The 26,955-nt window shown below is 51.4% G+C and overlaps 3 protein-coding genes and 5 non-coding genes across 8 annotated transcripts; 5 read left to right on the top strand and 3 right to left on the bottom strand.

The window, feature by feature from the left end:
- Nucleotides 1–603: 603 nt before the first annotated feature.
- Nucleotides 604–9,740, bottom strand: KCTD2 (potassium channel tetramerization domain containing 2). Its single transcript, XM_048323718.1, has 6 exons — nucleotides 9,468–9,740; nucleotides 7,985–8,093; nucleotides 7,319–7,410; nucleotides 6,574–6,669; nucleotides 4,694–4,819; nucleotides 604–3,985 (listed from the first exon to the last, which is right to left on the bottom strand). The coding sequence occupies exons 1-6, from the start codon at nucleotides 9,723–9,725 to the stop codon at nucleotides 3,956–3,958; spliced, it is 711 nt and encodes a 236-aa protein (XP_048179675.1). The 5' UTR covers nucleotides 9,726–9,740; the 3' UTR covers nucleotides 604–3,955.
- Nucleotides 9,741–9,781: 41 nt separating this feature from the next.
- On the top strand, nucleotides 9,782–12,384 carry ATP5PD (ATP synthase peripheral stalk subunit d). The gene is made up of 6 exons (XM_048323719.1): nucleotides 9,782–9,887; nucleotides 10,279–10,408; nucleotides 10,989–11,085; nucleotides 11,576–11,647; nucleotides 11,993–12,055; nucleotides 12,182–12,384. The coding sequence occupies exons 2-6, from the start codon at nucleotides 10,287–10,289 to the stop codon at nucleotides 12,311–12,313; spliced, it is 486 nt and encodes a 161-aa protein (XP_048179676.1). The 5' UTR covers nucleotides 9,782–9,887; nucleotides 10,279–10,286; the 3' UTR covers nucleotides 12,314–12,384.
- Nucleotides 12,385–18,249: 5,865 nt separating this feature from the next.
- On the top strand, nucleotides 18,250–18,322 carry TRNAR-UCG. The gene has a single exon. It is a non-coding gene; the product is annotated as a tRNA-Arg (tRNA).
- Nucleotides 18,323–18,544: 222 nt separating this feature from the next.
- Nucleotides 18,545–18,617, top strand: TRNAR-CCU. Its single transcript has one exon. It is a non-coding gene; the product is annotated as a tRNA-Arg (tRNA).
- Nucleotides 18,618–20,261: 1,644 nt separating this feature from the next.
- TRNAR-UCG lies at nucleotides 20,262–20,334 on the top strand. The gene has a single exon. It is a non-coding gene; the product is annotated as a tRNA-Arg (tRNA).
- Nucleotides 20,335–21,254: 920 nt separating this feature from the next.
- On the top strand, nucleotides 21,255–21,327 carry TRNAR-CCU. The gene has a single exon. It is a non-coding gene; the product is annotated as a tRNA-Arg (tRNA).
- Nucleotides 21,328–22,320: 993 nt separating this feature from the next.
- On the bottom strand, nucleotides 22,321–22,393 carry TRNAR-UCU. The gene has a single exon. It is a non-coding gene; the product is annotated as a tRNA-Arg (tRNA).
- A 630-nt stretch (nucleotides 22,394–23,023) lies between these two features.
- Nucleotides 23,024–25,207, bottom strand: MRPL58 (mitochondrial ribosomal protein L58). The gene is made up of 6 exons (XM_048324069.1): nucleotides 25,012–25,207; nucleotides 24,669–24,705; nucleotides 24,505–24,564; nucleotides 23,811–23,893; nucleotides 23,537–23,706; nucleotides 23,024–23,259 (listed from the first exon to the last, which is right to left on the bottom strand). The coding sequence occupies exons 1-6, from the start codon at nucleotides 25,174–25,176 to the stop codon at nucleotides 23,175–23,177; spliced, it is 600 nt and encodes a 199-aa protein (XP_048180026.1). The 5' UTR covers nucleotides 25,177–25,207; the 3' UTR covers nucleotides 23,024–23,174.
- Nucleotides 25,208–26,955: the final 1,748 nt, after the last annotated feature.

The following is a 26,955-nucleotide window of genomic DNA, read 5'->3' as shown; positions in this document are numbered from 1 at the left end:
CAGCTTTCAGAGCACCCAGAGGAGGCAACAGCCACTTGGAATCAAAAGCAGGATTAAATCAATCCAGGATTTCCCATTCTTCACTTGTGTCCTTGCTCCTCTTTTTCACTGTGTTTGGCCTGAATTGCCAACTTTTGGCAGCACCAAAGCTGCAACAGTCAAGACCCTTCTTCTGTGTGGTCCAGTGTCAAGCAGGGGTTTAGCAAGTGACAGCTGACAAAAAAACCCCTCTTCCTTTTTTAGCTACTTACATTTAGTGGTTGTATTAATGTTCTACTTGCTTGTAGTTGTCAGTGGAAATGGTTAAGATAAATGTGGAATTTGAGATTATTTTATAGAAGAAAACAGAAACAAGCTTCAGTTGTACCTTTATCCTGGAAAGCAGCCTAGGACTCCAGAATCTCATTAGATTCTCCTTTTAGCAAATGATTGTTATAAATGAAATGAAGCCAGAAGCAAGCGCCCAATCTGCACATTTCTTCCCCCATAATGCAGTATCTGTGTGGTGCAGGGAAAGCAGCAGGCTGCATACCACCCTTCCAACTTTTCAAACCCATTTCAGAATCTTTATTGGGAAAAAAAAATTAATCACAGCATCTCAACTGTTATTCAAACACATTTAATAAACAAAGAGAAACAGTAGCAAAGGGCACTGACATGTGACAAACTGTACAAAACCTCCAGGTAGGAGCCCATGGCCTGGCTGCTCCAGCCCCCACCCTGCAGCCAACCAGGCCCCCTTCGCCTCAGCCCACTCAGTCACCCCTGAGAAAAATCAGTTTTTAAAAATGTGCAGAAACAAAGACACTTCAAGAGGTTATTTCCAGTTTTGCCATAATGGAACAATTTAGGCCACTGGGAAAGTTTTTAAAAAAAACCAAAGTGTCATACGCTCCATTCCCAGGATTAATGCTTTAAAGTGAACCTTCCCAAGAGGCACAAGCACTCTTGGACAGCCAGTAGATCTACCCCTGCTCTCCTACTCTACTCATTGCAACACGCTACACTTTTTTAGAGAGGATGGGACACATTTCAACCTAATTCAGCACTAATTTTGATATAGTTGTGACTGAGTGAAAGGCAATGGAAGGAAAAGCCCTGTTTGAGCACAGAAGGGATGCAACTGGTGCATAATGAAGAGACCAGCCCTGTCTCAGGCTAAAGGTGACCTAGCACAGTCAGGGAAGGAGGAATCCTTCACTGGGAATGTACTTGCTCTGGATGGACTTCATGCCTGGTCCTAAATATCACCCAAAAGCTTGAGCATCCAGTACCAATGATTAGTTTTCTACCACACACTTCTGTGGAACTTCAAAGGACCCTGCAATGGAACCCAAAAAGCCTGTGGTCCTCTGGCACCTCCTCACTGCCAAAAGCAGCACAGAAGGGAAAACCAAGACGCAACTCTGATCTTTCTTGTGCTCATCAGTTAAACAGCTCTGCCATTCACCTGCTAATGGTCACTTTTAGGTGCTCTGTGGCTCCAAGGGGAGAGCAATGGCATCAGTGCATCAGGCAACCCTCCAGTGGGCTTCACCATGTGTGGCGTTTTTGGTGACACAAAAAAGCTAGGGAAGTGTTTGTTATTCTTATCTACTTGAGCTGTACTGGACAGAAAGTCTCCCTCTGCAGCCAGCGTTGCTTTGAGCTCCATGGTTGAACAAGGTGCTCAGCTGGCATCAATGTGACAAACACAGCCTGACCAGTTCCTGTTGCCTTTAGTTTGGTATTTCTTGACCAGTTCCCAGAAACTCCCTCCTCTGAGGAAGGTGAATAAGACAAATGAGAATGTGAAAGGGCTTTTTACGCTGCTAACTTGCATACATGTGCTTCTTGATTTCTTAGCTGTGAGCACAGACAGTGACTGAGGCTACAGGATACGGACAGAGGAGGGAGATCTGTACACATCACAGTGTTGTTCAGGCCCAGCCAAGGTGTGTGGTCTGATCACACCAACACCAGCTCACCATGGTATAAACAGGGCAGACAGAGGGAAGCAGAGCTGGGTTTTTCAGTGTGATGGAAAGCCAGCTGTGATTCAACAGCCTGTCACTGACACAACGTGAATTCAAAGACATTTGGCACAGTCTGTTGTTACCAGGACTAATCTAGCCCAGACATTAACCAGTCTGTCTTAAGAATGAGGCAAAGGCTCCACCGGAGGAGGTACACTGGCAAAGCAGGATGGGGAGGACAGGCAAGAGGACGTGAAAAGGACTGGAGAGAGGCAGAGCACAGTGGTGCCACTCAGTGTCTTTGCTGCACGTCTTGGTCACTGAACTGGTTGTTGGACTGTTGGTAGGACCCTCTCAGCAACAAGTGGTTAAGATGGGAAACCTGCCCAATTCTATGTCAAAACTTTAAGCAGAACATGGGTAGCTGAAGCCCTCCAGAAAGGAGCCCAACTCCTCAGTCCAGGTGAGGAATTTTCTGGTAGCTTATTGAGAAACATCTGCTCTGAGCTTTTCAGTGTCTGAATCCCAGCATCTCTGAAGCTTTGCTGTAATGTCAGTTTGGGACTTGACTGAAAATGACCCAAGTGCCAGGACACTCGGGCTACAAAGAACAAAGCCAGGATGAAAGGGGAAAAACATGCAGCAAATTCCTATGAAATTCCATTTACCAGACTAGGAGGGACATGCCCTTGGTTAGGGGTGGCACAGAGTAACAGAGGGGAACCAGTGACTGCAGTTTGGCTAAGATTAGAATTCAAGAGAGGCACAAACGAACATTTTGCACATCCATCCAAGGCATTCCAAAAAAAAAAAAAAAAAAAAAAGGGAAGTCACAAAAGTTGACACATCACTTTGGACAAGAAACATTACAACAGTTTGGCAACTTTTCACCAAACCCCCCCGCCCCACCCCAGCTCCGTGATGTCCCTCTGTAATTTGAGGTGATCTCTTAAAGGTGGGGACATGAGGGGGTTGCAGGTAAATCACTGTGTGTAAATAGGGGATCTCCTCCGCAAAGGATCTCGTGGGGTCAGGCAAACCTACCTGCTTGGTACAGTACAAAAGAAATTCTGCCTGGAGCCCTCCCTGGTGAGGGAAGGAGACAGAGCCCACACTGCTGGAGACAAACAAGGCAAAGCTGAACTTGGCAGCAGCAAGTCCCTAAACCTTGTGACTTTGCACCAGGCTACGACATGGCCATGGCAGGGTACTGGACAGGAAGATGTCACCACTCTTCCTCTGTGGAGAAGTGTGAAGGACAGGACTATCACTCTATCGCTATTTTGGGTGAACACAGGCCTCTTTGTTTATGCATGCAAAGTAATGGGCTTTGGAAAATACCAGGAGCCCACGTGTAATAGTGTTAACAGTGAGACCTGTGTCAGATGGATACACAACTCCCCTCCCCTCAGATCTAAACTCAGCTCTTAGGAATTGAACAAGGAACAAATACAAAGCAAGGATGGAAAAGGTTTGTATGGGTTTTTTAGGAGTGGTTGTTTTGTTCCTCCTTTTAAAGCCCTGTTCTTTGGACTGGGGGGGAAGGGGGGAGCATTGCAAGGTTGCTGCACTTTTTTGGTGGCAGACCTGGGTGCAAGAAATGGCACAGCTCAAATACAGACCTTCCCACCCACAGCAGCCTGTGGAAGGTGGGATTGATTACAAGGGCCTGAGGACCTGAGTAACCTTCACAAAGGTTCCAACTGGGAATCCGGCCCAGCCATTGTTGGAAAAATTCAATACAGCGCTGGCCAAGAAAATAAAACAAATACTTGTGGAAAGGACTATCCAAATGGAAGAGTCTTTTCCTTCCTCGGTTTCCAGGGTAAGAGAAAAGCCTTTGGTTATGACCAGAATTATTTGCCATTGGCAGGACAGGCTCGGCTTTGCTTTGCATTAGCTTGGTTACTGTACAAGGGCCGGGTTGCTCTGCGGAGAGATGCTCTTCCCAGCTGGACTGCCCTGTGACATCTGGGAGTTTAATGGAGTGGACACTTGAATTACATCCGGGATCCTCGTTCCTGAAGAATCTGAAACAGAAGAGACCTTCTATGAAAACCTCTGACAAGTTTAAATGCAAAAGTTCCTGCTCAGGGTCCTTGTTTTTTGCAGAGAAAGGAAACACAGACTAATGTGAGATCAGCTTGCAGGCTTTTATGCCACCACAACAACTGACAGGCTGGTTAAGGGTGAGTGAGCCCCTTCTCTAGAAATACTGCTCAGCTGCTTGCCAGGAGGTAAGGATGTTGCCTTTTGTTTCTATTCTGGGGAAAAAAAAAAGGTGGATTCATAAATGGTTTGGTTCAGAAGGCACCTTAAAGCTTATCTTATTCAACCCCTCTGCCATGGGCAGGGACACCTTCCACTAGACCAAGTTGCTCAGAGCCCCATCCAACCTGGCCTTGAACACTTCCAGGGATGGGGATGGTTGAAAGAGAACAAAAATCTTGTTTCTCCCTGCAACATCCTTCAACCACAAAACCTGACTAACCTCAAAGGTCCTTGCTACTCTGTTCTCCTTCTTCAAGTTACTCTTTCCTTTAGTATTTTGGTCTCAATTTGAAGTGCACAAAGAGCCTTAGCTCTTGTCCTACAGTAAAACAAGAAATCCTCCAAGAAGGGATGATAGAGAAGGCAATGGGAAAGCTGATCCACAAAACTGCTGCAGCAGCTTGGTGCAGGGAAGGTTTTTCTTTCCTAGGGGAATCCAAATTGATACATCTGAGCAAGTGCCTTACCTTGGCCTTCTCGCTTGCCTCCTTGACAATGCCATTGGTAGAATTGTTGAGCTCCCTGGACACAACACAGAGGAATTCTGCCTGGTCTTCGTTTCCATAGTTATAGGAAGATCCAATGCTGATCAGCTGTGCAACAGGAGACAACCAAGGTAACTATCAATAAGTCTTGATTTGATTCCTACAGTTGCTGTGAGATAGGACTGTCCCGGGAGATCTGTCCTGGACCCGAAGTGTCCCCTGCAGCCTCTGGTGTGCGTGTGTGTGTAAGGCACAGACACAGCCGAGCTCCACAGCCCTCTAGTGGCTGCTGGAGCCCCAGGAAGGAATTCCAGCCTGAAACTAATGCTGAACACAGCAGAACATTGCCCAGTTTCTGAGGGTGGAAAAAGGGAAAACAGATTGTGCAATATATAATATCCAGTTCACTCAGACGTGGGCAGGCACTGCAAATTGCCTGGTCCTTGCTGAACTCGGCTCCCAACCTGCCTTGTGACTGATGTGGAAATGGGAATTCTTTACCCCAGGCAGATGTTGGATTAACTGGGGACATGTGGCAAACAGACACTGTCCTTTATGTGGATGCTGCCAAGATGAAATCTGGTATCTGTGTAAACGGGATTATATTCTATTACTGTTGTGTTGAGGGGGTCTGGAGTCAATCCAAGAAATCCCATCTGTCTCATTTATCATTATTACATTAAAAGGACATCCTGGAGTGCAGAGCTAATTTGTCATTTACAACTCAGTTCTGCTTTCCAGAAAATAAATCCAAGTCATCTGAAGAAAGCATTGTGACTCTTATCAACTGTGTGTATCCAGGAAACCTTAATGTGCAGCATGCACCTTAACTTCCATGTCCTAATGGATTTTAGAAGAGCCAGCTCCATATTTATGTATGATAGATTTGAAAACAAAGATTAGGAAAGATCTAAGGGTGCAGGTTCCCATGAAAGGCACTGCCTGTAGCCTCAAGGTTTTGGGGATGTAGATATGGATGTGTGAAAGGCAGATTCTGTGACCTGTTGGACAGCAAAACATGGGAGTTGGAGAACTGCACTTCCATGGAGCAGTGAGTGGTTCTTGGTCACAAGATTTCACTATTTCCTCACAGGGGAAGTTTTTGGCTGCCTCTCCACTCTGAGATAGTTTTCAGGTGTTACAGAACACATCCATAGGAACAAATGATGGGAATTGCTGTTCCTAATCCTCTGCCTCACTTTGTGTCAGCACATTTCCCACAGCATCCATTTGTACTGAAGCTGGACCAACTGGGAAGACACTGCTGTAAGCCACAGAGCCCATTCTGTACTTTCTTAATATAACATAACACACAGGCCAGCTGGCTCCAGTTCTCCCTCCTCAGAAATAAGGGAACTGTGTTTGATCCCAGAAACCAAACCTGGAACTAATGCCATATGCAACTGCAGTGACACCCAGCCCTGGAACCAGCTGCACTGCAAAGACATCTGCACAAAGTTCTCATATCACTCAGTGCCTCTTTAGCAAATGCAGCAGTTGTGGCTTTGAGGTTCCAAGAAAGTCGTGCTGTTTCTTCATGACTCTGGTTAATTTTCCTGGATACTGCTGGTGGATAGAACTGTTATACTGTGGCCTGGTGTATGTGAGGAAATGCAGGAGAAGGGAAGAATTGCTCTGGGATTTGACAAGGAGACAAGATGTCCTGAGAGAAAATGAAATCTCTCTGGCAGCTGGAGTGACTTCTGCTCTCCCCCATCAGTAACTGGACACAAGTGGATTGCTGCTCAGGTCAGGCTGCTTACTCAGAAGAGCAGAGCAGTGTGAAGTGCAACTCAACAGGAAACTCTGCTTATTTCATATTCAGCTTTTAAAGGAATTCTGCCATTCTTTGGTAATGGTACCTGTTCAAATTTCCATCCGTCGGACATGGTGGACACCATCTGTGTGAGCTCTTCCTCTTGGCACTGCAGCACTCTGTACACGTGTTTCACAGGTCCCTGGAGCACAGAGAACAATTGTTGTAGTTTAGTAATTCCTGTCTAGTATCACTCTAGAAAATTAATAAGCCTCTCCTGCTCTTGTCTTAGGAAGTCAGAGCCCCACAGGCTTTCTAAGGGCTTTTTCATCCACCTGATTCCAAAACAGAACCATATGCCTGGCACTCTTCTCTTAAAAGCTTTCCAGGTGCCTAAGGTATAGTGACAGCAAAACTTCTTTAGCTTTCAAAGCCATTTGCTGCTTTTTGAAAATGTTTCTGAAATTGCATCTACTGGGTGTGCTGATACAAGCTGAGCATCAATGGGAAAAATGCCACAGAGAGACAAAGGGAAGACAATGGTTTAGAGAAGGAAGAGTTTGAGCTATTCTTTACCAAAGCAGTATGTTTTGCTTTATAACCACCCATTTCTGCTCCTGGCCCCTCTCCTGTAAGTGCCCCTTGCCTTTCCCTGCAGTGCTGTGATGACTCAGTGGTCTGTGCTTTATAGAGCCACACTGGAGACTCGTTCCTAGCCACACCCTGCATCCACCTCACAGCATTTATTCCCCTGTTACTGCTGAACCAAAGAAATGCTACTGCAAGGGTCTGCAGTCATGCCTGTCCTTTCTGTGGCACAGAACTGACTCCATAACCCAGAGGTGCATTACTTGAGAGGTTCTGTTCTCGTTGTCCCGTATCCGCTCCTTCACCAGCCGCACGAGGGACGCAATGTTGTAAAACTCAGCTTCTTCCAGCACCCCTGAGAGAGGAACCCAAAGTACAAATTCTGTTACTTTGCACAGGGTAGAATGAAGATGATTCTGCCACAAGGATGCAACACCTGCTCCTGACTCCAAATCTAGCCCAAATGTCAGAATTCCAAATGTGCCACCCACCTCCTGCTCCCAGGCTAGGAGAAAATGCCTGACTAGCTGTCACCTCCTTTTGTGACTTAAGAAGATCTTTAAGAAAGATTGTTCCCCGTTCCCTGGGATAATCAGAAATCTCCAGGTACAGTGTCTATTTCTTCACCCAGCCCCATCAAGGGAAAGCCCTCAGAGCTGCCTGTTTGGGGAGAACCATGGTCTGTGAGGGGCAGATGGGCTGTAACAGACCTTGGGCTCAGCAGAACAGTGACAAGGTGTGCTGTGAGCTGCAGCCTCTGCTTTCAGGAAGACACAGAACCTGATGACTTAATCCCCGTTAATGAGCAATTAACAGTACTAACAGCACTCCTGGGAAACTTGCTCACACCCTCACACCAGTCTCTGATAAGGGCTCCTGGATGTGCTATCAAACAGCACTTACAGCATTTCCTGGTGTTTTTCTCTTACCTTCCTCTGCTAGCTCCTTGTTTATGATGAGCTTCCCGTGCCGGAGGTAGTTCAGTATCGGACCAAAGTACGTGGGGTCTCTGTCAATGAGATAGGCCCCTGTCTCATCCTGAGAACAAAACAGGCATGGTTCAGTGGTATAAGGGAAAAATAATTTCAACCTAACATAATAAATTGAAAAGTTTCTCTTTGATAACCTGGATTCATTTGCCTGTGGGAGGTGTACAAATGCCACATTTAAACCATTTTTGTTTTTCAGTATCTGATCCACGAACGTTGCAGCCCAGTAACGCTGGCAGATGCCTTATATGAAGTACTTGTACACACAGTTTATGGACCTGGAAAAAAAATCTGGGCTTAGGAGGGTTTTTTCACTGCAATAAGAATGAAAACCTGGCAGCTATGTTCTGGTTAAGCCTGATCTCCAGACTAGTTTAACTAGGAGGCTCTGGAGGAAAATGGGATCTCCAGTTCTAAGGGCACCTGACCTGAGCCAAAATAGCTCATTTTTTTTTCCCCTTTCCACTACTGCAAACACACATTGCAGTGCTCCAGCCATGTGTCCAGCAATACAACAACTATTGGCATTAAATAACCAACAATTCGCAGCCAAAAGCACCTCTTGAGCAGCTTTGAAGCACTGACAAACCCTCTGCAGAACTCTCACATCCCTCTCCTAATGACTTCAAAGCATTGTTTCTTCTGCCAATCGACTCTAAAGCAGTAAGAAACTGTGCAAACCCACTGGGAATATCTCCTCTCCTCACTGACACTGCTGACTGATATTTCGATCACAACCAGGATTTACCTTGTGATTAAACCCTGAATGGAGCAGCAACAGACCTGGCTAATTGTGGCTGACCCCCTCACAACACATTGACAACACCTTGTGCAGCCCATCCTTTGGAAAATCTGCTGTTGCAAGAATAATTGTCTGCAAAATCCTTATAATAAACTGCAGTGACTTCAAAACTGTCCAGCCATGCAAGGAATGTGCACCGTGATCTTTGTTGAGAGCGAAGTGAAATATATTAAAAAACCAAAACAACAACAAACACGCTCAGGGTGAGAAATTGTACAATCCTGTTTGTAGGAGTTTCCTTCCCTGCTGTCACTGCTACGGCAGGGTGGGTTGCTCCTTGAGCGGAGTCTTGTCATCGTGGGAGGTGGAGGGATCAGAGCCTGCGGCATCTGGGTGTCACAGGCACGAGGGCAGACCCCAACTCCCGTTCCTGGGGATGCCGCCGCCTCCCCGGCCGCGGGACACGGGGGACAAGGCGATGATGTGTCAGAGTAACGCGCCCCTGCACCGTGGGAGATCGGCCCGTCCACACCCCGGGGCCGCAAAGGAGGCTCGGGGCCACCGGCAGCCGGGGGGTGCCAGCCCGCCCGTGGGACGGGTGCTGGTGACACCGGCTGCCGTGGCGGCTCAGGGAGGGGCTGTCCCGGTGTGCGTGGGGGCCCGGCCCCGCCGCGGCCTCACCTTGTCGGAGCCGAGCTCGGGCCCGTCCTGGCAGCAGAGACGGCACAGGAAGGACTTGGGCTCCCGGCACAGCGTCTGCCGGGTGCTCACGAAGTACGTGCCGCCCACGTTCAGCCGCACCCACTTGGAGGCGGCGGCGGGCGGGGACAGCGCCCCGGCGGACCCCGCCGCCGCTCCGGCTGCGCGGGGGCTGGGCGGCCCCGGTGCCCCCCCGGGGCTCGGGCTGGGCGTGCGGCCCCTCGGCGGCCCCTCGGCCATGGCGGAGCCTCAGTGCCCGCCCGCCGCCATCGCCGCCCGCGCCGCTTCCGGCCTGCGCCGCTTCCGGGAGGATGACTTCCGGTGGGGACGCGTTCTGATTGGGCGACGGGGCAAAGGGGGCGGAGCTTCCGGCGGCGGGGACGGCGGTGTCGGTCAGTGAAGGTGAGCGGGGGGCCGGGAGCGGGAGCGGGTCCGGAAAGGGGTCCCGGGGACGGAGAGCGGCCGGGGAGCCGGGAACGGGGATCTGGAATCCTGCGACTGCGGGACAGAACAGGCTGGGGAGGTCCTCGGCGTTGGGAGGCTGGTGGGAGAGGACGGGGGCCAGCGCGAGGACGCGGCGGGGCTCAGGAGCGGCCCCTGTGTCCCGATCCCGCAGTGTCCGCATTCTCTCCGTGTCCCTGTCCCCGTCCCGTCCCGTGTCCCCGTCCCGTCCCGTGTCCCCATGTCCCGCCCCATCCCGCCCCCTCGGTGCCGCGTTCCCGGCCGGAGCCGCCTCTCCGGCCCCGCTGCCCGGTCCCGCCGGCGCTGTGACCCACCGCTGTCTCCGGGCCAGGCGGTGCCATGGCGGGACGCAGAGCTGCTCTTAAGGCCGTGGACTGGGCGGCCTTCGCCGAGCGGGTGCCCCCGAACCAGCGAGCCATGTTCAACGCGCTGAAGACGCGCAGCGATGCGCTGACCACCCGGTGAGTGCCCGCCCGAGTGCCCGCCCCGCTCCGGCAGGGCTCGCTCAGCCCTCGCCCAGCCACCCAGCTGTGAGTGCTGGTGTCTGTCGTTGTCTGTGGTCCCGCAGGAGTGTCCTCACAGGTATTAAAGCAGGTCACCTTGAGGCAGCTGGTGGCTTTTTTTGGCAAGTCACCTTTAGTTAATCTTCCCCAGAGTAAACCCCGTAGCTGCGGTTCTGTGAACACACTTTGCTTTGGCACAAACTTTGTCACTCTGTTAAATGCTCTACAAATTCCTGTACAGTTATCAAATCGTTTAGCATCCTCTGCCTGATACAAGTGCTGGCTGTTGCAGGAATGTTGCTGATTGATTGCCTCTGGCTCAGTGTTGTAAAACAGCCTCACCCTTCCTTAGGGGTGCACCCAGAGGGGCTGAGTGAAGCAGGGCTGAGCTGCAGGCTGAGCTCTGCCTGTCTGTCCAGAGGAGCCTGTTCCAAGGCCAGAGGGATTTGTTTCAAACCTGAAAACACTTAAACTAAACACAGCAGGCTGTGCTGATGCTCAGGTTGCTGCTCATGTCTGCTGTGCTCCATCCCTTCAGGTTGGCCGCGCTGCCAGAGAAGCCCCCGGCAATTGACTGGGCTTTCTACAAAGCTAATGTTGCCAAAGCTGGAATGGTGGATGAGTTCCAGAAGAAGGTCAGTCTCCTTGCCAGCTGGGTATTGCTCTTTGGAGTTTAACTGGGAAATTGAGAGGAAAACACCAGGCTTGGCAGAGGAGGTTGGTTGTGTCACTATGAAAATTTGCCTCCCAAGGCTGGGGGTACCTGCTGAGCTCAGATGGGTCTGGGAGCTTTGTGTTGGGGGCAATAACTCTGTGATAGGGTAAGTCTGGGGTGGTGGACCTTCCTGCTTCCTTACAGTGCTGGAGGAACGGGTGGTGCTGTGTGTCCTGGGGGTGGTGGGCAGGACAGAGGAGATGGCTGGAAGCTCCTGGGTGAGCAAGTACTGCTTGGGAGGGACAGAGGACAGCTGCACTGATCACTTTCAGCTCATTAACTTACATGGCTGTGAGCAAATCCTATGAAGAAAGGAGGGAATGCTCCCCTGCTGCTAGAGAAGATGACCTTGATGTGAAGGATTGTTTCAGTCAAACAAACCTTACAAAAATTTGTCTTTCAATTTACAGTTCAGTGCACTAAAGGTTCCTGAGCCAGTGGATACAGAAACTGCCAAGATTGATGCCCAGGAGAAGGAAGCTGTAAGTGAACCATTCCCTACTGCTGGGGTTGTCCCTGCCTTCTGTGGGGATGGGAAGGAGTGAGAGGCAGGGGATGTTCTGGCTGTGCCCCTGCACGGGCAGCGCAGCCTGAGCCAGGGCACAGCTGTGCCCTTCACACGTGTCCCTGGCTTTCTGAGCAAGGGGATCCCTGCACAGGGAAGGGTTGGGCTGTTTGGGATCTGCTGGAAATTCCATCGCTTACCCAGTGTAACAATGATGGATTTTAATGCCAATTTAAAGCGTGGAGGGGGGTGTGTGTGCAGGTTCACTCTGGGTCAGTGTCTTTATCATAACCACACTGCCCACATCCTCTGCTCTCCCCAGGCCAAGAGCACTGCTGAGTACATCCAGGCTTCCAAAGCCCGCATCGCCCAGTACGAGCAGCAGGTGAGGCTGGGCTTTGCTTAGGGAATGTTCTCTGGACCCCCCTGGCACACCCCTTGTTCTCCTGGGTGTGCTTTGCTCCTTCCTGCTGACCACTGACTTGTGATGTGTCTGTGCCTGCTTCCACAGCTCCAGAAGCTCAAGAACATGATTCCCTTTGAACAGATGACGTTTGAAGACTTGAGTGAAGCTTTCCCTGAAACCAAATTGGACAAGGAGAAGTATCCATACTGGCCCCACAAGCCAATTGCTGATCTGTAAACTGGTCTGGAAGCAGTTTAATGACTGTCAGACTCCATGATCTTATAAATAAAGAGCTTTCTCTCTCTGTGGCTTACGTCTTAGACATGAGTTCTGAGTAGTGTGGAGCAATACAGTAACTTGCAAACATCCCACTTTTCCTGGATTTGGTGTTTTCTACCCATGAGCTTGTTTTTGTAGCAAGGACCAAGCTCCCAGCCTGACCTGCTGATCAAACTGAGCCCTGTGAAATGCAAATAAACCCCCTGTCCCTCTCTGTAAGCACAAGGTGCAGGGGATGGAGTTCTCCTGCCCTTGCAGGCAGACAGTTGCTCAGAAGTTGAACGTGTGAAGCCCTTTGAGATGCTGGAGTGTATGTGGCAGTGATTTGTGTGTCTGGAGTGTCTCAGGACTTCTACAGGCAGAAGTCTGGGGCTATTTTCTGGGCTGGTTGTGATTGTTTAGGAGAAGCCAATTGCAAAAGTTGTTGAAGAAGTGTTGGTGTGTTGAGATACATATTTAAAAAGGGGGGTTTTTTTAGTTATTTTTAAAAATATTTAATTCTAGTGATCCTATTCTCTTCTCTGCCCTGGATTTCTGAATGCTGGAACTCACAGAAACAGTAGTACAGACTTGCATTGTTTTATATAATAATCTGAGGTGTAATTCTTAAAAACCTTCCCTCAAGGTGGAGACTTCTCTAAGAGAAGGGAATCAACTCCCTTTTGCCTAGGGCATGTTTGAGGTCAGAATTACAGATACATACAATGAAGGTGTCATCCCCAGATTTTACAGCTGTTTTATTCAAATACCTTAGAAGCCCCCAGAATACTTCAAGAACATCTGTAGTTCTACTGAACCAGAGTACAAAGCACTATGCATACAGATCTCAGGTCCTGTGGCTTTGGATTTAATTTTAATTTTATTTTATTCAGGCAACTGAAACAAGTGCAGCTCTATGAGTTGAGCAGGAGCAAACTACAGCAGAGGGTCAGAAGCAACACAGTGGAGAACAACTGAGCTGGCACTGGGCAGAGCTGATCTTCAGCTGCTCCATTTTACAGAAATCACAGTAAAAAAAAACAGGGACAGGAAGAGGTGGCTGTAAAGAAGCACCTTCTCCAGAACTGGCAGAAACGGGTCCAGCTCCTGCAGCTGCCAGAGGTGCTTGGTTGGCTGCCCTTGTCCCTGGGCCTTCCTGGGAGGGTGCAGCAGTTGGGGGCTCCCCTTGGCCAGGTTGCCTGGGGGTCTCTTGGGCAGCTCGTGTGGGTCTACAGAGGGCAAAGGGCAGTGCCACCACGGCTCACACTGCCTGGGGCACTGTTTGCCCTGAGGAAACCCACCCTGACTCCAACAAACATGCAGGAAAATGCCCCAAACCTGCTTTGTTAAAAGTGTTATGGGTTGTTTTACCTTGCTGGAAGCTTCTGAGGACCTTGTCCAAGCGCAGGGATTTGCGCTGCTGGTACAACAGGAAGAAGGTGTCTAACGCAGCCATGATCATGAGCAGGAAGGTGCCCAGGAAGAACACCACTGCAGAACAACAGGAAAACAGAGAAAACTCTGGATAAGTGGCATTTTCTTACATTCCATTGCCTGGTGGGGAACAGGAAAAGTCCAACTCCAGCAAGCTGATCAAACTTAGCTGTTCATGATTTCAGTGTTCATGAACGCGTCTGTAAACAACCAAAGACCTTCCTTAGGGCTGGTACCTGGGTGAAAATCAGGGTTTATTCGATAAAGGTGGGTACAGGTACCTATGATGGGTGGTTTGTTGGAAGAAGTTGGGAGGCTGTTGTTGAGAATCACAGCCAGCATGGAGCTGCCGAGGATGATGGCGATCTGGAAGTTGATTTTCTCCTCGAGAGAGCTGGGTCCAAACAACACAGCCATGTCCAGCAAGTACAGGGCACATGTTGGGAGGATCAGGTTCAGAACGTAGAGAGTCGGTCGTCTCTCCATGGAAATCTGTTGAAGAAGATGGGCAAAATTTAGGTGAGCAGGAGATGACTCAGTGTGTTGGCAAATGTTGGTCCCCTAATGTAAAAGATCCTCTTGTTTTATACAGGGTTTTTTTGGTGCCAAATCAGTGCAATATAATATGGAAGTGCCACCATACCACATAGGTGACCAGAGAAAATCCTCTGTCATCCATCATTTCCGTGTATTCAATGATGCTCAGGTTGGTGAACTTCCATTCTCCATCAGTTAGGAAGAAACTCTGGCTGTCTTTCATCATCTCAGCTGGTGTCCGTCTTGTCTTCATGACAAAGTCTGTTACTGCTTGGGCAGGAGGCAGAGGGGGGAGGGAAATTGAAGGAAGAATTTAGGAATTTGTTAGTGGTCAGTTATTCCTCTCCCTTTCCCACACAGCTGAGGGTGTGCAGACAGGGAAGGGGAAGGTTTCACGCACTGCTCGGGTTTCTCAGCCCATGAGGGAAAAATTAAAGAGGCTTAGCTGGACCTCTGGGAATGTGGATCAGAGGGGAAACATTTGGCGAATTAGGGCAGTTGTTCTTTGTGGATGGGACTCGGAAGATTTTGTGTCACCTCTGCTTATATTTCAGCCCTACCTGTTGGGATGAACTCTGACTGCAGTTTGAATCCTTGAAACTGTCCTGTTAATGGCTGGATTTGATGCCCTTGGAAATCTTTCCCAGCCTTAGGATTCTATGATTAATTTCCTCCCATTTCCATGGCTTTCAGGTGTGTTTAAAGATCAGTCCTGCAAAATTCTTTGTGAACAAGTAGCAGTTTTGCAGGAAGCCTCTTGTTTTGGGTCTCTCGGTTTGTAGAAACTGGTCCTGGGAGGGACTTGCCACAGAACATCCAGATTGTTCCAGAGATGTTGCTGGGAAATGTGCCAGGACAGAATGGCAGCATTTTAACTCATTTTCCCTGGTCTCACATGACCTCAACCCCACTGTGAGCGTGTGGTGCTGCTCAGGAGCCCAGGAGTTACCAGGGGCCATCTCATCTATTCCTCCTTCTCCAAATTCAGCCCAGAGGTGGTAAAGCCCAGCCTGCAGCTGTACCTGGGTAGAGGAATGAAGCTATAGTCAAGTTGCACATCTGGGTGTCGAAGGGGAACTTGAGGATTATCAAACTGCACGTCAGGGTGACCTGGAAGGGCCGGGTGGAGTTGAAGCTGCCGTTGTGCATGAGGACCATGTAATTCAGCTCCGGGTTTTGCCCGTTCACTCTGGAGGGAACAGAAGGGGAGAGTAACTGAGCCTGAGATGCTGCCTGTCCCATAAAACCAGGCTGTGGACACCCTGTTGGCTCTGAGCCACCACCCAGCCATGGGACACAGCAGGAGGAGAGGAAACCAGGGCTGGGAGAAGGGCTCATGAGTCCTTTGGGACCAGGATTTGCTGTAGCTCCGCATCTCCTGAGCACCGCCTGCCTCTCTGCCCTCTGCTTCCTGCCCTCACCAGGGCAGGGGCTCACTCCTGGCTCTGCCTCCAACTCCTTTCTCCCTCTGGAGAGCTGGTGGAGGTGCCTATCCCTCTGTCAGACTCTCAATACCTTTCCATACACTACTAAAGGTCACTTTATTCCACAGCAGTGCTGGTTTCTGCTGCTTCCTCAGCTTTAGCTACAGCCCAGATGGGATATTTCAGGAGCTGTTACAGTATTACAGAGCCACTAAGTGCTTTGTATAAACTGTGGTCACCAATAATCTAAATGAGGAGGCTCTCAGTTACAGAGAGCTCAAGGGAACAACTTTTAGCTGTCTGAGTTTATCCCATTTCCTACAGTAAAACCAACAGTTTGCATCCATTGGATTTCTCTTAAGCCAGTGCATAAAAATGAAAGGGGAACCTACCGCTCTAAGATGAAGATGGGGGGAGACCAATACGTATCCATGGGCAGGACAATTTCGGAAATGTTACAGAAATCCCGTGGGTCCCAGGTTGCAAAAGGGTTTTGCCATTCCTGAGGGAAGAAGTTGCCGGAGAGAGATGAGCTCTGGGCTGGGCACCAGGCATTGTGTTGAGCAAGAGGAGAGAAATGCTCTTGAGGGACCTACCAGGTTCAGGACAAAGTAAAAACTGACTGTCTGGAGCTTTTCCACCTGGAGAAACAAAGATATTTAGCTGATTTTCTTAGATGTATCCAGGGCATCCAGTGCAGAACCCAGAAGCTCTTCCCTGAGCACAGATTGCAGGAACTTGGCTGGGGAGGAGAGCTCGTGGCTCTTGCTCCTACAGCTGAAGAGTGGGAGCACACGGTCCGAGGAAAAACTAACAGATTATTGTTAACATTTCCATGGCAGTGTCCTGGAAATGCACTGCCCAGTTCAGGCACTCTGCAGGGTTTTTGGAGCCTTCTACAAAGGCTGCTCATCTGGATGCGACTTCTGGAAGGAGTGGGAGAAAATACTCCAGATCTTCCAAAAGTGCTTTCAAACAGCAGAAAGCTGAAGTGGAAGGGGCTGATTCTCACCCCTGTGGCCTTGCTGGCAGAAGACTTAAATTAAACCCTAGCCTAGTAATAGCCCAGTTTCCTGTTGTAAAGACTCATTTTGAGTGCTTACCACAGAGAGAATTGCCACCAGGAAGAAATCCATCTTCACTTCCACAGGCTCCTTTAGGTTTGTCTTGGGCAGAATGTACGTGTGCAGCTTGTCGTGAGAGGAGATGTTCAGGTAGTCAACAATGTCATAGTAGGTGCAGAGGTACTTTGGAGCAGCCCCTGCTAGAAAGAGAATTCCACTTGAAACACAAGAACATCAGGTAAGACCTCACCCTGTGAGAGATGCACCAAAAGAGAAGGGGTGTGGAGCTGTGGATGTGAAAAGCATCATTAACACACAAACATTCCTTCTCACACAGATGAGAACAGAATTCCTTGAAGGTTTTCTATCCCCCTTGCACTTACCTGTCCCAAGAGAAAAGGTGAGGATGGCTACAAAAACTCCCTCCATCATCTCCTGCTTCCAAATAAGGAGGAGGATGGTACCGTGTGTCTTATGAACGGGTCCAGGACACGTCATTTGTTATGTAGAAGTTGATTTGATATTTATTAATGAGGGATGGATTTTTGTAAACAGACATGTTATCTATTGGAAGGAAGAATTTGCTAATGGTTTGATGCACTCAGCCAGCTCTTGGGAGCAGCCTTTAGTGTGGTCAAGGAAAAGTAAGTCATTAAAAAAAAAATCCAACCATTTGAGGGAGAGGAAAAGAAAGGGCCCATTCCCACAAAGAAAAGGCAAACAGCCAGAGCTACTCAGTAGCAAATTTGGTCTCATTTACAGGGCTGAGAGTTTGCTGCAACCCCACTGAAATGGATCAGGAATTAGTGCCTGTGTGACTCAGGGCTGTGGGGGAGGCTGCTCTCCTTTGAGCCCAGTCCTGCTCCCCCGCAGACCACACCGTGTCCTCATTTCCCACTGAGCCTTCCATGCACCCATGGATTTTCTGGTTCTGCCTCCTTGCTGGTCTCCCATGCTCCCGATGTTCTTTTCCAAGTCCTCACAGTTAAGATGAAAGGCTCAGAGACTTCTGGGTTTCTTATCTGTCTGTGTTTTCCTCTGCTGCCTTCCTCTCCATCTCTGCCTTTTTTTTCTGCTGTCACCTCAGTGATCCCTGTGGGTCCCTCCCAACCCAGGATATTCCAGGATTCTGTGATTCTGTGAATGGCTCCAGGGCAGCAATTGCAGTCAGCAAGTCCCACACTTGATTCCCCCTCAGGCAGCAAAAATCCCCACGGCAGCAGACGGTCCTTCCCCAGCTGTGTCTCCTTCCATCCCCCCTGTCCCCCGCGGACCCCCGTGTTCCCCAGAGACCTCTGTGTCCCCCACAGACCCCCCTGTCCCCCGCGGACCCCCGCGTCCCCCCCTGTCCCCGTGTTCCCGGCGCGGCCGCTGCCCGGCGGCTCCGGGGGTACCCGGGAGGGGCGGGGGGCGATGCCGGGGGTTGCCAGCATCACTAAGGGGGCTGCAACGCAGCGACCGCGTGGCCTAATGGATAAGGCGTCTGACTTCGGATCAGAAGATTGAGGGTTCGAGTCCCTTCGTGGTCGGCCTTTTTTTCCCGCCCCACCCGCCTTTAAAATCATCTTTTCCCGTTTCTCCCCTCGCATCTCTGCCCCTCCGGGGGGGTGCAGGCAAAACGCGAGCCCGGACTGGGTCCCGGCGCTGCCGGTGCGGCCCCGCCCCAGCCCCGGCCCCGTCTCGCGGGTGGTCCCGGGACGCCCCCACGGGGTCGGGGCCGTTCCCGCGGGCCGGGGCGCGCGTCCTGCGCAGCCCCAGTGGCCTAATGGATAAGGCACTGGCCTCCTAAGCCAGGGATTGTGGGTTCGAGTCCCATCTGGGGTGAGCGTCCCTCTTTTGCCTCGGCTCAGCCCCGTTTCCATGCTCTTTCTCCCCGTTTCAGTGCTTCCGGGCCTTCTCCTTCTCCTTCTCCTTCTCCTTCTCCTTCTCCTTCTCCTTCTCCTTCTCCTTCTCCTTCTCCTTCTCCTTCTCCTTTTCTCCTCCTCCTCCTCCTCCTTTAGCAGTGCTCTCACCTCCGCTTTCCAGCTGTATCTCCTCAGGGGCTGATGTGCCGGCAGAATCCAGAAGTGTGGACAAACCAGCGCACCTGTCTGAGCATGGCACTGGAGACAGACCCTGATGAGGGGAAGACCAAAGCAGGAGGTTGGGGTGGTCCATGATGTGTTTTGGGACAGCGAGGTCCCCATGGCAGCTCCAGGCTCTCTCCCTGTGCCAAGAGCCACTGATGATGGGATGATGTGTCTGTCTGCTCCCGGCCAGTGGTCCCTGTTTAGTTTTCATGGAAAAGAGAAACAACGAGGAGCAGCTACAAACTGCCCAAGGCTTACGTGCAAAGGTGGATGTTTTGTCCGGCAAGGTGTGTGGTCCCAGGGCTCAGGTGAGGCTGTGGTCAAGGGGGTAACAACCAGCTTTGCTTTGGGACCTGTGGATGAGAGGAGAGGTGTTAATGAAAAGCTGATTTTTGGAGGGATGTTAGTGAAAGCATGGCCAGGTCACAGACATCCTTCAAGGTGTCCCAGAAGGTGCTGAAGCAGAGCAGCTGCAGTTGTTTAATTATCTTTGTCTGGGCAGAGCTGGGTTTTTCTAGGGTCAGGGCTGAGCAGGGAATTTCAGCTGCATTTTTTCCCCCCCTGGGTGCTTCCTGTATCATCAGCTGCATCTGAACCCCAACAAGAAGCCCGTTAATGCTGGTTCATGTCTACCTTGCATGGGGGACCTCTTCCCAGAGCAGGGCAAGCTGATGGGCAGGAAGCTTTACTCCACCAGAAACCACATCTCCATGAGGGGCTGGTCAGCAGGGTCACAGAGGTTGGCTGTGGTGCCCTGGGACCAAAATCCTCCCCATAAGTGCCTTTGGGATAACGCCCTCTCAGATTTGTTGCATTAAAAAGCTGCCCGGAGGGTCTTTTCCTGCGGAGTTAATGGATTTTAAAAGGCAGCTGTGGTCAGGGTGATGCCACACCAGTAAAACACAAAGTGAAGTTTCTTTTTAAGTAGTTTTTCTCTCTTAGGTGTGGGAGGAAATGGCTCTGCTGCCTGGAAAGCAACGAACCTGCCCAAGCCCTGGGCCCTGGACCGCTGATTAAAATACCTTCCTGGGACGGGCTTTGGGAAACTGTCCTTGGGATTAGATGAGAAACACAGGTTTTGGGGAGAGTGGCTGCAGCAGGAGGAGAACGAACAGGAGATTAATGAGGCCGTGGTGTTTTTCCAGTGGTGTTACGGCGTTCTGCTGGTGGCACGGTGACTGTCACATCTACAGTGACTGAGTGGCACACGGGGTCCCAGGGGAGGGGGCACCTCCATCACCAGGGTTGGGTTGGAAAAGCCACCCACACTTCCAGGAGGGATGGAGAGTGGGGGATGCCCTGGGGGTGTCTGGGGTGAATGCGGGGGATGCCCAGGGGGTATCGGGGGCACCCGGGGACCCCCCAGTGTGCGACACTGCCCGGGGGCACTCCTGTGGGTGACCACGTGGCCTAATGGATAAGGCGTCTGACTTCGGATCAGAAGATTGAGGGTTCGAGTCCCTTCGTGGTTGTTTTAAAGCCACGAGAGGTGCTCGAGGCGTTCAATCTCCTCGCGCCCGGGGTGGGCGGGGGATCCCTGCGGGTGACATCGGCAAAGACTCGGGGAACGTGCCGGTGCTGGGGGCGCATTTAGCGCATTCAGGATGGGATTTGCCCCGCGGCTCCCTTGCCAAGGAGGGGCAATTCCCGCTCCCCGGCGGGGCAGCGCTCAGGGACCGGGAATTGGCGGAGCCGAAAGCGGCGGCGGGGCGGGGCGGGGCTGAGCCCCAGCTTGGGCCGGTTCGTGGGAAAAGGAGAGGGCGGAGCCAGATTTGAGCGGGGTTTCCCTTCCGGCCAGGAGCGCCGGGTGAGTTACCGGGGAGCCGGGGCAAAGTTTGGTTTGGTCAGTCCTGGGGGGGAATATCAACCCAGTGCCCCTTCTGTGTGCGGGGCGCCGCCGGATCTGGATATAGCCGGAGTAGGGGGAGTTCAAGACTTTCACACCCTAAGTGGGACTCGAACCTCCGAATGCTGTGTTAGGGGTCCAGCGTTTTATCCACTCGGCCACCGGGGCCGCACAGGAACCGCCCTGCGCCCCAGGCCCCCCGCGCTCCCTCCGAGCGCCCCGTTCCGGGGACGGTTCGGGCCCTCATTGCACCCAAAACCGGCACCGGCAGCTCCCGGTGGGGCCGAGCGGGCGGAGGGGGCTGCGCGGGGATCTCCATTCCCCTCCACACACATCCCCACTTCACCTTGGCGTTTCTGAGCTGCACCGGGGCGGTTTAGGAGATGGAGGGGGGCAGGAGAGCGGGCCCTCGCTCTGGGGATTGTTCAGACCGGGGCGGTCCCGGAGGTAACGAACGGGACCCCCCCCATCCTTGCCCACGGTGGCCAAACTCCCGTCTGGCTAGGGGAGAGTTAAGTTAGGGCGCCTAAAATACGTGAGTAGGCAGCCCCAGTGGCCTAATGGATAAGGCACTGGCCTCCTAAGCCAGGGATTGTGGGTTCGAGTCCCATCTGGGGTGATTCTTTTCCGTGCCGGGGTGTCCCCGAGAAGGTCCGGGATCGTTCGCTGCGCTGCGGGGGAGAACGCGGGGCGCCCCTTCCTGCAGCCCCTGCCGGCGCCCCGGCCTCCGTCTCGCACGTCCCGGCACGGGTCAGACATTTTTCGTGGTACTAAACCAGGCGGAACCTCGGAATCTGCTTTTAATCCCTGAAATTCCCGGCTCCTCCGCGCCCCGGTGTCAGGGCTTGTCCAGGGCTTTACGCCTTTGCGTGAACCAAGGTTTTGCAAATCTGGGGGAAGGAAGCCCTGAGCAGCGGGTGATCCTGGCAGCGAGGTCTCCTGGGGATGGGGAGGCTCAGCTGAGGCTGTTGCTGTCCTGGATGATGATGGCGGGATGACGTTCAGTGTCACAAAAACGTCGGAAGCAGCGACATCCCCCTGTTTGTAAAGGCCAGGGCACGGCACCGAGCTTCAGACACCTGTGCCTGTGAGAGGGGTGCTGGCAGGGACCCCCCTCCCATGCCTAGGGAAGAAGGGGATTCACCGTCCCTGGAAGCGTTCAAAACGTGTGTGCATGTGGCATTTGGGGACTTGGTTTGATGGTGAACCTGGCAGTGCTGGGTTGGACTTGATAAATCTTAGAGGTCTTTTCCACCCTGGATGATTCAGTGATTCCATGCAGAGAAGCTTTCAGTGGGGGAAAATGTGAAATGTGGTGTCTGCTCCTGGTGCTGAGCAGGCAATGCAGAGGTGGAGGTGGTGAGGCTGGGGCAGGGCTTCCCGGGATGTCAGGATGCATTGGTGTGGTCCTGCATCCCCCCAGCATTCCATTCCAGGGAGGATCTGGGTTCTGAACTCTCTTTGCAGATGCAAACATTGTCAGGGGAGAGCTGAAAGCTCCCCCTCCAAAGGGGATGCAGCAAAGCCCTGACACCTCCCTGTACCCCAAACAAACCCCAGGGATGACTTCTCTTTCTATTTGGGGTTTTCCAAAAGCAGGACCACCTCTCCCCACCCCAGGTGGGACTCGAACCCACAATCCCTGACTTAGAAGGCCAGTGCCTTATCCATTAGGCCACTGGGGCCCTGCCAAGCATCAAAAAAAGGCTCATTTTGGTTTCTTTGAGCCTCCCACAGTGGAGTGGTGAAACACATCACACCACAGAGCTTCATTCTCATTAAACAGGGTCCATGAACGAGCCTGGAACACTCATCCAAAGGACTCTGGTGTCCCACTTCAAAGGCCAGAAGCCTCCTGTACTCACAGGGTGCGTTCTGTCTCCTAGTGCTGACATTTCTGCCAAATTCCTGATGTGGCTTTAGCTTAACCAAATGATGTGCTTTGTTTGGTTAGATAAAAATCAGTAAAAGGAATAAAGCTGAAAGGAAGGAAATAGAAGGAAAGAAACAGTGGATACTCTAAGGGATGGACTTGATGATCCTTGTGGTCTTTTCCAACCTTAATGCTTTAAGATTCTATTTTCTACTTAGATATGTTGTTGAGACTGCTTTTTCTCTTCCCTTTCTTTCCCTAAAAATCTGCTGTAGCTTTGTGTTCAGCAGCAGACGGTGCTCTGATGGAGCACAGGCTGCTTGAGGAACACAAAAAACATTAAAAAAACAAGAGAGTGGCTGACAAAAATCAGAATTTTTAGTTCCTCTCAAATGTGAACGATAATTATTCTGGAAAATGATTGACAGGCCATCACAGTGTATCACTGGCTACAAAAGAAGATGTTAAATATTTTTATTTACACTTTCAGGCTATTTTTATTCAATACAGCTCATGAGTTTAGCATCATCTACAGCTGCCAACACCACTTCTTTAGGAAGATGGAATGCCAAAGACTTGGATCTCTGCTGTTCTCAGTCGAAATCTGCCTTCCTGCTCTGTTTTATAGTTGAGTGTATTTTTTTCTGTCGTAGCCGTTCACGGTTCATTTTTTCCACCCTAAAACAAAATCAAAAGATCCCTCAGTGTACAAAGAAAACATTTAAATATTCAGCTTCTGAGATCTGATGAACCAACAAACATCCTCAGATAGCAAAAACCCAGTCCCTGTTCTGGGGATATTACCCAGGAAAGCAGTTAAAATCGAATGGATCAGTGATAGTCTTTAAAAAAGGTAATTTAAATGAGTATGAACAAGATTGTTTAAAAATGCTGCAAACTGAATTGTGTAACGTGATAGCCTGAACCCAAAGAGAGACCATTTTAATGAAGATACCTCTCTATGAGCTTCTGTGTTGTCTCCTTAGACACCTCCTTGGGTTTCTCGATGGCCTCCGTGACCATGGTCCGGATTTTTTCCAGACAAATCGCCAGATTCCTCATTTGGTAGCGACTCTCCTCCGAGGTCACAATCAGTTCACCAGCCCGGTTTATCTTATTCCTGTGCTGAAAGGATGGGAAAACGTGATGTGACCACTGAAACCTCACTGGAACTGTCCTGTTCTGACACTAAGACATTGAAACCATGGTTGGAAGGGGAGGGTTGGTACCATCAGAGCCATTTTTTCTCTCACAGCTTCGGGAATCCAGTCGGCCGATGCCAGGTGGAACCGAACCTCCGCCTTGGAATTCACTGGGAGGAAAAACAGGGTCTTTGTTTCCATGTCACAGCCTGCCTTGCTCAGATTTATGGGGTAATTCAGCCTGATCTCTGCTGGCTTTCAACATGGGATGATTCCATGATGAATTTCCTGAAAGGTCACAATTCTTTTCTTGCTGTATTTTTACACACCACTCTACAAGACAAACGTGTACCTGTCGTGGTATTTGCCTTTCTAGACACTACAGAATTTATTGCCAGCCACTGCCTACCTCATTTTTAATGGCAGAACAGGCAGTATTTTAGGTTTATTTGAATTAAGCTGAGAATTTATTGCACAGTGAACCTTCAGAATCCAGCTGGCTCTATTATATTTGATGTATGGATAGAGCTGGTGCTCCGTGTGGCACCTGTAGCAGGAATGATCCCTCTAAGTGTTCCTAGGAGCATCAAACGTGCTACCACAGGTCTCCAGCACCACGAAGACTCAGAAGTTGTGTTAAAATGCAGGGTGACGACGATGAAGAATAAGTATCCAGCAGCACGAAGACGCTGTTTAACTTCAAGTTCTCAACATTTGCCACACGGTACAGAAAACCAACCGGAAACGGTGATTTTTTTCCAAGGGAGGAGCTGTTCCTCACCTTTATTAACATTCTGCCCGCCGGGCCCGCTGCTCCGGCTGTAGGACACGGTCAGGCGAGCTGGAAGAGAGGGGCAGTGGCTGAGCCGGGACGGGGCCGAGCTCGGTGCCCGGGGGCGCTGCCCGGCCCCCGGCACGGGTGTGCTGGGGTGGGAGGGGGCTCACCCATGGGGATGTCGAGGGCGGGCGGCTGCAGCTCCTCCTGGAAGACACATCGGGGGCGGTGTCGGGGGGTCCCGGGGGGGTTCCCGGGGTCTTGGGGGGCTCCCGGGGTCCCTCCGGCCCCGCCCACCCGCGATGGCCCCGCCCCTTCCGCCGAGCCACGCCCACCTACGGTGCCAAGCCCCGCCCCCTCGGTGTGGCCCCGCCCACCCCCTCACGCCCCCCGTGCTAACCCCGCCCACCCCAACAACCCCGTGCGCTAAACCCCGCCCACCCACTGTCAATCAACCAAATAACCCCCGCCCAAACTCCGCCTCGTCTTCCTTTTCCCCCCCGCCCCTCTGACCGTGGTGCGGGCGGCGGGTCCGTCCTGTCGTGAGGGGTACAGCTTGTCCAGGCTGTGGGAGCTCCGGTACTCGGTGCCGGCGGCGGCTCTCTGCGAGAACCGGGCGCACAGGAGCGCCAGCCCCGGCCGCTGCCGGCACAGGCCCCGCAGCGTGTGCGCCGCCATGTTGGCCCCTGCCGTGCGCCACCGCCAGGCGTCCCCGCGGAAACGGCGGCCGCGCGCCGCGTTCCGGGGCGGGGCGGAAGGAGCAGGGGGGCGATTTCGGGGGATAAAGGGGCTCTTTTGGGGCCGTGCGGATGGATCTTGAGCGTGGTCTCCGGGCTGGGGGGGCCTGTAGGCCGGGGAGGTGTCTGCAGCACTAATGGGAGGTGTATGGGGGGTATATAGGGTCTGTGGGCTGCCAAGAGAGGCGGATGTGGGACGTCTTGGGGGCACATGGGGCTTGTGGGGCAGCGCGGGGGCCTGAGGGGGGTCAGGAGTGGTTATGGTGTCTGTGCACCCCAGACCTTCGTGGTGGCCGGTGCTGAAAATGAAAATACATCCAGCCTTTTTTATATATTGCTTAGTTTTTGCACCGGGGGTGCTTCAGTTTTCACATTTTTATCCTCTCTAGAGCACTAAAGAGTTACATACAAACACACGCACACACATACATACAGAATTATTTCTTTGAATAATAAAGCAGCACAAGATGCCGAGATGGATGTGGGATGCAGGGGAGTGAGGCAGTTGTGGAAATCCTTCAGCTTTTGCTCCTGTTGGAGCTGTCAGGCTGGCTTGACAAGAAGGGTGTGCGTTCCACAGGGGCAGGGATTGCTATTCCTGGCAGCAGGAAAATGCACAGGCAGGGATGGGCTGTCATTTGCTCTGGTGTTTTGACAGGAGCTGACAATCTCGTTTAAAACTGTGGATGAAGCCAAAATGGGTGTTCAGAAGCCAATACAGAGACTGACTGAGGATCTGAGCTGAGTCCCACCCAGATAATCCATTTAAAGTCAGGGAACTCAGTCCTCGGGAGGAAGCAAGTCCTGAACATGGATGGTTTTCTGCCCTGGCTGCAGCTGAGCAGCTCAGGGCCACAGAGGGCTCCTCACTTTGTTTTAATCGAACCTCTGAGTCCTGGGGTTCTGCTCCACTGCCCTTGTCCAAACTCAGCTGAAAACAAAATGCTCTAAGGAAAAAACACAGAGCTGTCAGAGGCAAACCGTGCCATCTGGTGACCTTAATTTCTAACAGGGAACAGGTAAATGTTTGTGATTTGTAGCCAGAGGGATGGGTAAAATACTCAAAGCAGGATGACTCATTTACCAGCTGTTGTCAAACATGTCTGGTGGTTGTTGTGCAGGAACATCCTCCAAGGACAGTGCCACAGAAGGGCTGGGAAAGGAGTTGGAAGGTCACACAGGTGAAGCCAGACCAGTCTAAAAGGACATTTGTGTGGTTTTGCTTCATTCCCACCCTGTGTTGGTCCACAGAACCTTGGTAAAAAGCTGGGTGATCTCTGTTGGATGGTTGGAAACTGCTCTCCCTCTCAGGCAGGGCTTGGGATGGCAAGGTCTGACTTTGGTGTGAGCCAAAGAGAGCCAAACCTTTGGCATTCCACCTGGAAAAATGAACTGCTTTGTCACTGGTCCTGGCTGAGGAAGCCACCTCAGCCTGTTTGGTGGTCACTGGTGAGCAACAGCTGTCAAGAGCCATCCCAAAAACCCGAGGGAAAGGCTGAGGTGTCCAAGGATCTGGTCACTCCTTGTGTGAGTGAGGGCACAGGCTGTTAATGTAGGAGCAAACAGGGCTTTGAGAGACCTCCCAGAAGGTCTCAGCTGCTGTAAGAGAGGGAAGATGCTGAATCATTCCTGTGGGGGCTTGAGCTCTGTAAATCCCTTGAATTTTTGCTTCAAGTGGCCCCTCCCTGTTTATAACAACAGGTGCCCTTCTGAAGGGTTA

The sequence above is a fragment of the Corvus hawaiiensis genome, chromosome 19, assembly GCF_020740725.1.
Source record: "Corvus hawaiiensis isolate bCorHaw1 chromosome 19, bCorHaw1.pri.cur, whole genome shotgun sequence".
Classification (NCBI taxonomy): Eukaryota; Metazoa; Chordata; class Aves; order Passeriformes; family Corvidae; genus Corvus; species Corvus hawaiiensis.
The sequence above is the reverse complement of the archived record's forward strand: the minus strand, read 5'-3'. Positions and strand labels throughout refer to the sequence as shown.